This window comes from Rousettus aegyptiacus, unplaced genomic scaffold (assembly GCF_014176215.1).
Source record: "Rousettus aegyptiacus isolate mRouAeg1 unplaced genomic scaffold, mRouAeg1.p scaffold_m13_p_2, whole genome shotgun sequence".
In the NCBI taxonomy this organism is placed as follows: domain Eukaryota; kingdom Metazoa; phylum Chordata; class Mammalia; order Chiroptera; family Pteropodidae; genus Rousettus; species Rousettus aegyptiacus.
In genome coordinates, this window is record NW_023416295.1 from 156,033,151 (window position 1) to 156,046,338 (window position 13,188).

At 48.1% G+C, this 13,188-nt stretch overlaps 2 protein-coding genes and 1 non-coding gene across 5 annotated transcripts; 2 read left to right on the forward strand and 1 right to left on the reverse strand.

The window, feature by feature from the left end:
• Nucleotides 1-49: 49 nt before the first annotated feature.
• EMG1 (EMG1 N1-specific pseudouridine methyltransferase) lies at nucleotides 50-5,090 on the reverse strand. Of its 3 annotated transcripts, none has more exons than XM_016162860.2 (6): nucleotides 4,810-5,090; nucleotides 1,550-1,651; nucleotides 1,297-1,438; nucleotides 946-1,004; nucleotides 719-795; nucleotides 50-373 (listed from the first exon to the last, which is right to left on the reverse strand). In XM_016162860.2, the coding sequence occupies exons 1-6, from the start codon at nucleotides 4,975-4,977 to the stop codon at nucleotides 187-189; spliced, it is 735 nt and encodes a 244-aa protein (XP_016018346.1). In that variant the 5' UTR covers nucleotides 4,978-5,090; the 3' UTR covers nucleotides 50-186. The 3 variants fall into 3 exon arrangements, with proteins under 3 accessions (XP_016018346.1, XP_016018345.1, XP_016018349.1); XM_016162859.2 differs by having other exon boundaries at nucleotides 719-868; nucleotides 4,810-5,087; XM_016162863.2 differs by lacking the exon at nucleotides 946-1,004 and having other exon boundaries at nucleotides 4,810-5,089.
• Nucleotides 5,091-5,163: 73 nt separating this feature from the next.
• PHB2 (prohibitin 2) lies at nucleotides 5,164-9,964 on the forward strand. The gene is made up of 10 exons (XM_016162858.2): nucleotides 5,164-5,488; nucleotides 5,650-5,734; nucleotides 6,041-6,120; nucleotides 7,022-7,206; nucleotides 7,664-7,793; nucleotides 7,896-7,999; nucleotides 8,427-8,504; nucleotides 8,858-8,934; nucleotides 9,426-9,431; nucleotides 9,605-9,964. Exons 1-10 carry the CDS (start codon nucleotides 5,362-5,364, stop codon nucleotides 9,630-9,632), a joined length of 900 nt encoding a protein of 299 aa, XP_016018344.1. The 5' UTR covers nucleotides 5,164-5,361; the 3' UTR covers nucleotides 9,633-9,964.
• LOC118614536 lies at nucleotides 8,069-8,333 on the forward strand. The gene has a single exon (XR_004956118.1). It is a non-coding gene; the product is annotated as a small nucleolar RNA U89 (small nucleolar RNA).
• Nucleotides 9,965-13,188: the final 3,224 nt, after the last annotated feature.

Sequence of the window (13,188 nt, forward strand, 5' to 3'; positions counted from 1 at the left end):
CTGGAACCAAACTGCAAACACCTTTTCCTGAAATCTGAGAACAAATGGCTTACACTATTACATATTTATTAAGTTTAGGAATCCCCAAAGAACAACCAGGTTAACAAGAACTATTTATAGGATAAACAAATAGCAAATGTACAGCCTTGGCTTCCGCAAACCACACAGTTGGTACAGGAAGGTCATCTAACAGTGAGAGTTGAAAACAGGGTCAAGGGATACAGTGTCAACAGTCTCTGTTTCAGAGTAAGGCCTACTGTCAAATGACCCTCCATACTTCTTCAAAGGCTGTGGTAAGTTTTGCACAGGTGAGGGCAGCAGAAAGAGGATAGTTGCTGATGGACACCATCTTCTCTGTATATTCCACACTGACCTGAAGAAAGAACAGTTCTGTCAGCTAACTCTACCACTCTGTAACAGGTTAAATCCCTTCTTTAGGGCAGGAAAATTGGGCTGTGCTAATATTTCACAGTGCTATTTTATATCAAATTTATGCAAAGGATCAAGAAGGTCCTAGCTTTGACTATTACAAATGCCAGCGATCCTCAAAGGGTGCTCCCTAAGGCAGGCTATGGAACCCCCATTTGTCTTCCAGCCTTGTTCTTACCCTCTGTTTCCCAACTTATATGGACAGGCCTGTCAAAATGCTGACTGCTCTCAGAATTCCATACTAAGCCTCAGCTCTATGAAGAATTTAACAGTTGAGCCCAGACCTTACCTTGCCATGGGCGAAGGCCCCCACCACAAAAACAATAGGGTCGCTGCTAGGTACCAACTCTCGCACATCGCTAACAGCTGGGATGGAAAAAGAAGTGCCAATTTTCATACACCCAACTGGGAAGTGATCTGATACTGGATTCTTAATTACCTAAAGAAAAAGAGAAAAATGAGCCCCAGAAACATTCCCAGAACCCTACCTCCAACCAGTAGGTGTCAATACCTCACCTTCAAGAGCTTCTGGGGGCCATCAGCTGCTCGAACACTGAGTTTGTGTAAAAGCTGAACTAGGGCAGAAAAAAAAGTTCAGATCTAGGCAGAGAACCCACTACTGCTCAGTAATCTAACCAGAAAAACCCAGAGGTGAGGTGGGCTCCACATGTCCGTTAGATCCACACTGTACTTCTAAAATGTTATGAACAAGCAGTTGTCAAGCACATGATTAGCTGATACTGATGGGTTTACTCTTTCAGCCAGGAACCCATGCAGGCTTTACCCCTGCACATGGAAAGTAATCAGTCCTTGTTCTGAGATCAATCGTGTTCCCTCTCCTGCCCAACTTTAAGTCAAAGATCTCACCCATGAGGCCACAAAAGCGGTCAAAGGTCCTGGGAATTCGGGTCTGAGGGTTCACTTCAATCAGCACATTCTTCTGTGTGTGGATATAAACCTGCAGCAAACCAGCTCGATTCAAAGGACTGTCCATCAGCATCAATAAACTCTAAGGGAGGCAGACACCAAGGCACAGTTAAGACTGAAAAGAAGTAGCATGCAGCTGCTTTACCTTCCACATAATGGCTCAAGGAGTTGTGAGCTCTGTCTCTGGAGTTACCTGGTGAGCTATGTCTGGTCTTACTTCCCCAGGATCCCGTCCATTCTTCAACAGCATAGATTTGTGCTTGTCACAGTTTAGTAGCTCATATGTCTTCCCTACCTGAAGACAAACATAACAGAGATCAATATAAACTGCTTTTACCTATCCCACTGGTTCCCAAAGTGTGGTCCCTAAACTAGCAGCAGCAGCAACTAAAAACTTTTTAGTTGAATTCTCAGACTTGCTCTAGAGCTACTGAATCAGAAGCTATGGGGGCGGGGCCCAGCAAGCCCTTCAGGGGATCACTGTATAGCCAGGTTTACTGCCCCCTCCCAACCCTGACCTCCTCCTACCATAACTGATCTTAGAGAGAAAAGGGAAGGAGGTACAACCTGTGATTTCCCATGACTTAAACTGGATTTAGTTTTAAAACCTGTAGCTATTAAGCAAAGCTGGTGAGGGATTCTGGAACCAGGTAGGAGCAAGGTTAATGAGGAAAACTGAAAGCTTGTCACAGAAGCACTGTATCCACTGGGCAAAATACACATGGTCACTACCCTCATATTGCTTATAACAAATATGGACTAAGTGAAAAGCTGCAAATCTGAATGGGAAGAAATGTGAAAATTCTAATGCAGGAGAGACAGTTTCAAGGAATAGTCTCAAAAGTAAAACAAGAGAGGCTGTTTTGAGTTTTAAGATGTGTGAGCACAGGAACAAATGGAATAAATAGCAGAAATGTGAAGAAAGAAAATGATGAAAAGGTGGGAACTGAGACACTATAAAGGGCAGTGATTATATATGAAACTGCTTTGTAAACTGTAGAATCCTCAAGTATCCAGCACAAAGTCAGAATAATCCTGGAATAACACAGGCATGAGCATGACTGAGGAATATTATTCTGACAACTCTGTATACTGGAAAATATACTAGGTAGAATTTTGATACTAAAGCTCTAGCTGGATACATCTCTAGCAACTAAAAGAAATAATTGCAAATTACAATTTTGAGTCCTAAGGAGCATTAAGGTGGTCAGTAAAAAGTCTAAAAACATACCTTTAAGTACAAATACAGGTTTTGAAAGGCCAATATTTTATATATCAATAGAACATTTCTATCTGATAACATTTGAGATATGTGACTCCAAAAAGTTTGGGGGGAAAGGCATGCAGAGTGAAAGTGATCGAACACCTGAAATAAGAATGTCACAAAGAGTAAGCACGGAGAAGGAACAAAGGACCAAGAACTAAGTCCATGGGATACTCTTAGTTTTATTCTTGAATAAAAGAATCCAGTTTCAACCCATTAGTATTTATAACCAGGGTTTTTAATGAAATAGACTAGAAAACATTAGAGTACTTCACATGTACTAATGGTAAGTGATGGCTCATGAAACTTGGTTTTATGCAGTTGTGTGTATGTTTACTGGCTCACAATGTAAATTTTAATTGTGGGTTGTGGTTAATAAGCTTGAAAACCACAAATTGAAATAATCAGAATGAATACTATGTGTATTCATTTTCTACAATAGCTATTGGAGATACGAGGAAGAATTTTTAAAACCTTATTCTCTGCCCTCAAAGCCTTCTAGTGGAAGAGACAAATGGTAAACAAACATGAGTATTTAACTCAAATTATGATAAACATTACAAAGGAAAAGTAAATGGTTCATTGAAAGATTATAACAGGAGGACCTAATTTATACCAGGAAAGGAGTCACTTCTATGAGGAAGTAACATTTAACCTATTAATTGAAGAATGAGCAGCACAATAGACTCAATAATTGTTAAATAAACAATAAGTAGGATGAAACAAAGCTGAATAAAGGGAGCTTCCGGTTAGAGAACATGAGCAATGGCCTTAAGGTACAAGAGAATTTAGTGCCTTCAAAGAGCTTAAAGAAAGCCAGAGGCTGGAGTAAAAAGAATAAATGAAGAGAGCACATCCAAGTGAGACTGGCAGAAGCAAGAGGTACCAGGCACGAGGATGGCATAAGGTAACAGTACAGAAGATTTCAAACAGCTATGAATTCTATCACCCTTGGATTACCATTAATGACAACTTGGTCTGAATTCTTCCAGAGCATGTTCTAGGAATTTTAACTTGGCCATGACCTTTTCAACTTCGTAATAGGTAACATGGAATCAGTAACAATAATAATATCTAGTTCCAAGTGACAGACGTTATTCTAAACCCTTTACACTTTTTAACTCCTTTAATCTTCCCCAAAATTCAACAGGGTAGGTTCTACTATTATCCCCAGGGAACACAGGAAGAAACGAAGTGGTTAAGTAACATTCAGAATTAATAGGCTGGAAAGATAGCAGGCAATTAAGTGAAGGATGAATGTTAAGAACCTAAAGTTAGGTTAGAAATGTCAATTACAGAAGAAAATGAAAGGATAAATCTGATTAGCTAGTCACCGAAAAGAAAAAAAAAAAGACCTTTCTAGATTGCAAGCTTAATAAAGTGCCATAGTGGTTGAGGAAAGAAAATCACACCATATGTTACTATGGAATTTTACTATACTACTTTTTAAGCACTGTCATTACATTCCCCCTGTAAAGTATTAACTTCCACTTTACAAATTGAAGAAAACTTGTTTTTTCAAGATCAAACACTTAAAATAAGTATAAAGACCAAGAGTAAAATCTAGGCTTGACTTCTAAACCAGTGCTATTTCTTCCAGGCCTACTCAATGAACGAATTTAGCTCTAAACGTAAGAGAAAGTCAGAGGGAATGAGACAGCACGAAGTTTTAAGACAGGAAATTACTGGATTATTCGGGGAAAGAGCCGAATGATTGGTAAAAACAAAGATTTAAAGTATTAAATAACCTGATCCAGACTGTTTCGAAGTGGGCAGTAATATAGAGGAGAGTCACAGTAAACACCTTTTAACGAAGTCCTTACGAATAAAAGGATGGGCAGAACAAGCCATAATAACTACCTTTCTCCCTTCCCAGTAACTTGTCAGGGATGATGTGGGACACCACGGTGGACGAAACTCCCTTCCCCTTAGATGACTTTATATCACAGAATCCTAGTACATTAACTGGAAGCAAAGACGTGATGGCTGCAATGGGTTTCAAGAAAAGCAAAAAAACGAGTACTGCCAATCCTGGGTGTTAAACCAAGAGATAGTCAACTAGGCCACTCTTCCCTCAAAAGCATATTTCACCTCCCTGGTTTCTCCATCCACTTTAAGCCCCTCACCCTCATCACAAGGGGTCCCATCCTATCGACACACGAGTTCTGCACTTCCTTGTCCCCTATTACCTTGACTGTTTCCAGACTGGCCCCTTCCAGCACCACAATGAGCCTACGGCCTCCCATCTTGCTTCCCGCCCCAAGTCGAGGCCGCTTAGGTGGCACGGCATCCCAGTCCTGTTCTTGTTCCCCACCGCAACGTTCACGAGGTTTAAATCCACCACTGGGCGCAGCCATCTTGCAGCCGGACCGGAAATCATGCTAATATCCTTAAATTAAAGTCTCGCGCACGCCCTAATCGCAAACGTCTTTCCGGCTACCATTTTGAAAGTGGGCGCTTGGAAATGGCGATGGCTTGCTGTTCCGCACTACCGGAGCCTCTCTGGGAGGGCAGGGTTTCAGAAAGGGGCGGGACGTTCGAATGCGTACTTCCTGTGCGCGATGTTCGGGTTTGCCTCGGTGGGGAGAGTTTAGAAGGGAGCACACTTCCGGTGCCCTTTCTCCCGCGAGCACCTGGGTCTCGGACCCTCGTGTGAAGGGTGCGATTTCTAAACTGGAGTGGGGTAGAGGGAGGCCGGCACCCCCTCCTGATCGTTGGTGCCGCCGGCCTCAGGTTTGAACATGGCCCAGAACTTGAAAGACTTAGCAGGACGACTGCCCTCCGGGCCCCGGGGCATGGGCACCGCGCTGAAGCTGCTGCTGGGGGCCGGCGCCGTGGCCTACGGGGTCCGCGAGTCCGTATTCACCGGTGAGCAACCTGCCCCCGTTCTCTGGACTCCTGTTCCTCCCCAGAACCCCTGCCCTGTCCCGCCGGGCCTTCGTGCTTACTTCGCGGCTCGTCCCACCCCACCAGGGGCTAGTCCGTACTCTGAGCAGTGACCTGGCCTGATCCCCACCCCTCTTCCACAGTTGAAGGTGGGCACAGAGCCATCTTCTTTAATCGGATCGGTGGCGTGCAGCAGGACACCATTCTCGCCGAGGGCCTTCATTTCAGGTAATGGCGAGCAGAGCGGACTGACCCTGACCCTTCACCCTTGAACGCCAACACACCAATGGCTGTAGTAGAACTATCAACAGGATTTAGCTCTGCCCTTTCCCCTCCTCACTCCATCTCCCAGGACAGTGAATGCTGCTCATAATTCTAGCAGCACAGAAACTTGTTCTCTGAAGGAAGAAGAGAATTTCTCCTTGTACGTGGTCGTTAGGAGGAGTGGGCCAAGAAACACGTGATGAGAGAAAAGTTGGCAAAACTAGTGAAACTACAGTCTCCTAATGGCTATCACTGTTCCCTCTCCAACAGGATCCCCTGGTTCCAGTACCCCATCATCTATGACATTCGGGCCAGACCCCGAAAAATTTCCTCCCCTACAGGCTCTAAAGGTAGGTCTGCACACTTGATAGCCACTGCGGATGGGCTGCCTAAAGTCAACAAGGGAGCCTGGCGAGAGCTTCTAGGGGAGGATGGGCCTGTCAGAGCTCTTAGGCTTTGGTTTCCACATTTGCAAAAGAACTGGAATAAAAGTACCTGCTTCTGGGGTTAAAGTAGTACATTCTGGATACACGGAGCTTGCACATTTCTGTTAACTATTCCTCCCTCCTAATGTAAACTCAAAGCATTGTTTGTCCTTCGTCTTATTCACTGCCTAGATCAAAGCCTTTTCTTTTTTGTTTTTTGTTGTTGTTGTTGTTTTACTGTTTGGCTTTTTAGTTATATCCTTAGCTTATTAGTTATATCCACTAGTATGCCCTCTCCTGGGAAAACTTGACCCCACTCTTCACTGATTCGCCAGTTCCCCTCCTAGACTGTACCTAGAAGATGTGCCTTTGAGATTCCTCAGACCCTTTTTTCACACACTCACAGATATATACACACCAAGACAAGTAGCACACCTGTAATTTTTTTTTATACTGTTTTTAGTGCAGGTCACTTAACATTTCCTAAACCCTAGGTCCTGGGAATAAAGTATTCATAAAACATAATCCTGATTCTCAAGTCTAATAAAGAAAACAGATGATTATGATAGAGCCTACACTAAAGGTTATACACAGTACAGTGGCAGAAAGGTCAGCTTTATCAGTGGAGGGGTTGTGGGTAGAGAAGATGTCACAGTGGACAAGGATGCATTTGGCCTGTGCTGAGTCACATCTTGTCAACCAAAATACCCTCCTTCCCCCAACGGAGTTCCAGGTTTTGTGACATTGCATGAAGGGAAACACATAGAGAAGACAGTGCTTGGGAAAGTGCTTGGCCTTAACCAACCACTACTGACTTCACTTTTAGACCTGCAGATGGTGAACATCTCCCTGCGAGTGCTGTCTCGACCTAATGCCCTGGAGCTTCCCAGCATGTACCAGCGCCTGGGGCTAGACTATGAAGAGCGAGTGTTGCCGTCCATTGTCAATGAGGTGCTGAAGAGTGTTGTAGCCAAGTTTAACGCCTCGCAGCTGATCACCCAGCGGGCCCAGGTTGGACTTCAGTTCCCATCACCATTTGTATAACATCAGCATTTCCCTACTAGGCCCAGGGTATTAGGAAAAGCAGCTTATTAGAAAAAGGTTGTGATCCTAGTTCCATTTTTATCTAAAAGCTGTAGTAATGGCCACTGTGGGAAACAAGGACAGTCAAGACTGGAATTTGCTATCAGTCAGTGTTAGGAAGCATGGGAGAAAACAATATCAGAGTCTAGAGGCGCATGTTGTATTGGAGAGATTGAAAGATTAGGTGTCAGTATGACCACTGATAAGGTTGGACCAAGTGCTTTGCAACTCATGCTCTAGCAAGAACTAAAAAGATGAGTTTTCTGACATTTTCAGATCTGGTATTCAGATGATCACAGCAATACACCTTGCTTTCAGTTTTCCAGTCTCCTCAAACCACCTCTCCCTTCCCCACTTCACCTCACCCCCTCCCCCCTCCCCCCAGGTATCCCTGTTGATCCGACGGGAGCTGACAGAGAGGGCCAAGGACTTCAGCCTCATCCTAGATGACGTAGCCATCACAGAGCTGAGCTTTAGCCGAGAGTACACAGCTGCTGTAGAAGCCAAACAAGTGGGTGAGTTACCAAAGGAGTAGGGCAAGGGTTTCTGAGAATGTAGGAGGGGGGATGGGATTCCTGACACCTCACATCTGTGACCTCCTGACTCTCCCACCACAGCCCAGCAGGAGGCTCAGCGGGCCCAGTTCTTGGTGGAAAAGGCAAAGCAGGAACAGCGGCAGAAGATCGTGCAGGCCGAGGGTGAGGCCGAGGCCGCCAGGATGATATCCTTGTGCTGGAGAGATCTCAGCCCGCCCCTGAGGCACTTTACATTCCCTGTCCTTCTTTGTGGGCTGGCTGATGAGGCTAAGGCGAATGCGACTCCGTGCTCTCAGATCCTCAGCTCCCTGGGGAGTGGAGGTTTCAAATGGAATCTGAAATCTTAGTGGGGGACCTGAGTTTGGTTCCTTGCTGTAAGACAGATCAATAGCACCGCTGGCCTTGCCTCCATTCTTGCTGCTGCCTCCAGTTCCTGGCAGCTGCCTGCAGGGGGGCCCACAGGTGAGGACCAAAGTAAGACTAGGCACGAACCACCTGAGCGCAACCTTGGATCTGACAGCCCAGAGGAGGGCTGGAGCGAGGGGAGTAGTAAGGATGAGGCCAGGGATTGAGACCTAGCCTTGTGTGAACCCTTAACCCCACCCTGCTCACCTCGGGGAAGCACTGAGCAAGAACCCAGGCTACATCAAGCTGCGCAAGATCCGGGCAGCCCAGAACATCTCCAAGACGGTGAGAGTCCAGCATCCCTCACAGGGCTGTGTGGAGAGTGAGACTGCCTTCAGTTAAAGCACGTTGAAATGAGGGAATTAGAATTGTGCTCATTCAGGTTGCTACTCACACTGGCTTCTCTGACACTCTTCCTAATCAGGAACAATTCCTCCGGGTGTTCATGACTGTTAAATACTAGCACGTCACAGTTGCTCACTGCTCTGGACCCTTGTCTGAGAACAGAAACCACGTCTTTCTTGTGGTTAGATCCCTATTCCTAACCAACACATGTCCCATCAGTGGTTATTGAATGCAGGTATAGGAATTGAGGTCTTTGCTTAATACAGGCACCTGTCTTGTTTCCTGCCATATAGATCGCCACCTCACAGAATCGTATCTATCTCACAGCTGACAACCTTGTACTGAACCTACAAGATGAAAGTTTCACCCGGTGAGAGAGATGACCTACATAGTGGGGTGTCGTAAAGAACATGGGATCTGAGTTGGGTCACCTGGGCTCTGGAGCTTGTTACTAGCTTACTCCTGTGGCCCTTGGAAGTTACCATTTCTCTGAATCGAAGATAGAAAAGTGGGTAGTTGACATTCCTAACTCGAATTTCATAGGATTGCTTTTATGAGAATAGGATTATTTGTGTTAAAAGCACTTTAAAGATTTGTCTGAGAAGTGGTAAAAGATGATATTCGGTATTCTTACTCGGGAACCCTAAAATTGCTGTTCTGGGGCATGGAAAAATACTAGGGAGGGATTGCCGAGAAATGGCAGTAGCCGAGAGAACCTTTCCTGGCTTCCCACCCATTTTTCTTATTCTCTTGAGAGCAAAAGAGGGTTTAGAGCTGGGTGGGGCCTGAACTGTCAAGTCACCTCTGCATTTTTCTTCTCTCCCTATGTTCCCTGTTCATCTGGTGACCTGGTATCCACAGGGGAAGGTAAGTTGTTGATGCCTCCTTATTTCTCTGGGATCTTACCTCCCAGTACCTGCCACCTTCCCCACACACATCTTTAATCAGGAAGGAGGGTAGTTGAGGAGGGAGTGGCCAAGATGTTGTGCCTCTCACCTTTATGTCCCCTAAAATTTCATCTATCTGTCTCCTTTCCACAGTGACAGCCTCATCAAGGCTAAAAAATGAGTCTGGTGACCAAGAATCCACCCCCCCAGAGAAGAAGTGGATGTTTCACCCCTCTTGTTTGAGGAGCCAGTTTGGGGTCCAGCACACTCTCACCCCATCCCCAATGTCACGTGTTGGTTCCCTCTACATCTGTCCTCCTAATCCTCCTCGGATGAATGAAAACTGACCCATTTTCAAGGGAATGACTTTCTTCCTCCCTGTGTTGGCAGGGGTTGTTGGGACAGTGTATGATTTCTCAGTGATTTCCTACAGTGTTGGCTCCTCCCTTGAGGTTGGGAGGCAATAACCACCATCCCAGGAATTCTCAATAAATTTTTATTACTTAAGCTGAAGTTAAGGCTTCACGTGTTTGAGCTGGGTAAAGGGAAGCACGCATGCGCTCATTCACCTAACGCACTCCTGGGTCTGTCTTCACCTCTGCCAGCAGGGGGCGCACACACTCTGGCCAGGGCAGTTAAGGCACAGCAGGGCCTGGCCCTTGCTCTCACCCTGGAATCCCAGCAGAGCGATAAAACAGGAGCCAAGGTGAAAACAGCAGGCCCTTGGATCCTGAGGCCCAGCTGCACTGTCAACCCCACCCTCCATTTCTGCCACATAGCCTTGTTTATTTGCCAACATCCTTTTCTAAGGCTGGAGCAGCTGTGGCTTTGCTGAGCTAGACCAAAAAATGTGATGACCCCAACAGGAGCTGCTTCCTTAGTAACAACAGGGTTGTTTAGCTGTGGGGAAGGACATTCGTGCCTGTCAAGAGACTTAGGTGTTCAAAGGCCCAGTGGCTCATGTTATCTGCTGTGAACTACCCACACTTGGAGTTTTGCAGTCAGCAGGTGTGAGGACCTATTGTGAAACATCTCTATACCTGTGGAGGTGGGCTTTTCACCGCCACCGCTCAGGCTCCCAACAGGTACCTGTTTTCAATCCATACATGAGCCATCTCATCTTCCCAAGACGGCCCTCATTGAATTTCAAATATCGGAAAGGAAGCCACTGTTTCCACTGCAGCCTGTTTCCCGTTGCTTTGTGGGGAAACAAGGAACATTTGGAACCAAAGTCAGCACACGGGGCAAAAGCATGTACGAGAATTAGAAAGTGCATGGTAGGCGAGGAGGCGAGTCACGGGGAGCGGCGGGCTGGGTTCATCTTCAGCTTAAATTCTGAAGAAAGATTTTCCCCTGCTTTATAGGTTGAATATCATGAAAGGGACAGGGAGGTGACGCAGATGTGGCAGCTCCCTTCCTCAGGAGCTAGGTGTCTGAGATCGACAAGTAGACAAAAAGGTCAAGGAACCCGAACCAGTCTGCCACAAGTTCCCATGCACACTTTATTTCATTCATGAATACATGTTCCCAAGACAGGAAGAGAGTGGAGGTGCCTGGAAAGCAAGTGTATTTTCAAATCCTGCTGGGGCTCTAGAGTCAGCCATTTTGTCTCCTCCCCATTGTTCCCCTTTTCCTAGTGATTTACACCCCCATCCAGAGGGGTAAATGCCAGAGGTGGTTGGTCAGGAGGCCTCCACGGTCTTCAGGGCTCCCTGAAGGTCACTGCCGAGGGAACCGGCCCGGGGGCCATCTTTACCAGACAGTGTTAGGAGCTTCACAATTAGACCATCCAACACTGTACTGGAAGACGGACCCAGAGCTGGCCGACATGCAGCTCCAGGATAGAGCTGATCAGTTGCTATAGGGACCCTGGCCGCAGGCCCATAAGGTCTCTTGAGAATACATCCTAAGTTCAAGGTTGGCTGTGGGTTCTGGATCCATCAGATGACAAATCACTCTGTTGGGGGAGGGGCTCAGAACCATTGTGTCCCTTCAGTGGGCAGCCTGCCAACGAAGAGCCATTTCTTTTGCAGCACCCTCCACTCAAGATGAAGGAGATTCCAGGGTGTGAGGGGAGGTTTGGGAGGTGGGCAAAAGACAGTGGAGGCTGGAGGCCTGAGACAAGAGATGTCGCTGACGCGGACAGGGGCCTCCATCATTACCCGGCAGTATTAGAGACTCCCAACCAGCACCCAAACACTGCTGGGTAAGACGGGGGCCCCCACCCAGCCTGCCCACCTCCAGGTCAGGCAGTCCTAGGCCCAGGCTCCCTTGGAGAGGCTACAGAACCCTGGCTCCCATCCCCCCACCACCCACGTCCCTGGGGACACTTCCGGGTGAGTCCTGCAGCCCGCCACCAGCCCCACCCTATGTTGTTGATCCACTGAGGCCCAGGCAGAGCTCCAGCAGCCCCCTGCCCATCTATTCTGTCTCCGAACCCCTTCTTCCACCACCCACACAGCTTGTCCCTGCCCCACATATCAATTCACTGGCCTTCATCCCCCCTCACACCTCAGCTCAGCCCCAGGACCCCTCTCCCAGTGGCCTTTACCTGTCACCAGGCCGCCTGCCCCTCAGAGAGAGTGCTGAGGAGAGAGAGGAGAGTCAGGCCCAGAATTCGGCGCCAGCCGCCTGGGGCCCTCTCTGGCCTCCACTCTTCCTCCTTCCTTCTCCACCAGCAGGCAGCACAGGCTCCTCACCTGGGCCCCGCCCGCCGCCCCTGCGCACAGGTGTGTCCTCCAGCCATAGGCTATCCCCACCCTACTGCCTTAACCCCTTGCCTCCCAGCGCCAGCCGCGAGCACCTCCTCTGAGCCCTGGCCACCCCATTAGGCCTCCCACACTTTCCCAGCGGTGTCTCCTCTCCCCGCTGCCAACTTTGCACCCCTAGGCCTAGACTAGGGAGCCTGATTCTCAGAGTGACAAAGGGAGGAGCTGTGTTTGCGCCCCTTTGCCTTCCTCCCCGGCCTCTCCCCACAGCCATTCCTGCCCCAGCTACCTTCTTCCTCTGAGGCCTCTGACCCTGCCCATGGCCAGAGCTGGAGAGCCAGAGATCCCCGAGGTCAGCAACAGGTCGGGTCAGGTCACTAGAGTTGGGTTACACCTAGGCCTAGTGCCCCTCCTGTGCTGGGCGTCCCTGCCTGTGGAGGGCAGGCAGGTCCCAGCATGGCGCCTTCCTGTCCTCTACCCTAGTGTTGGGGTGCCTCCCTCTGCCAAGAGGCCCAAGCTGGCCAAGAGCATCAGCGCTGACCCAGACGATTCAAGTACTGAGCAGCTCTCCTTCAGCCCTCACAGCCTCAGCCCTGGCAGTTATCTTGCAGGGAGGAGCTTCTGTGGACTGTGCTCCTTCTCCAGAGGGACCAAAAGTCACCAGAACTGCTCCTGGACCCACCTCAAAGTCTTGGGTCCAAGTCCCAGCCCGTGTGCACTTAGCCCTCGAGCTGTTAGAAAGTGTGGGGCTTATCTTTCTTTTGTGCAGCTCTAGCAGGGATGGGATAGAAAGGGCATTGCTGGAAAAGGGACCTTGGGGCCCACAGATGATGGCTCCACCCACCCACCCACCCACCCCCTGGAGGGTGTTAGCTCCAGGGAGCTATTATGTTGCCTGGGCAGAGCAAGCCCCACCCCCACCTCACCCCACCCCACCCCCTCTCTCCTTTGTTTTGCTTGCATCCTTTTTAATACCTGTCTGTACTTATTTTTCGTTTGTGGACTGTTTCTGGGTCTGTCTCCTCTATC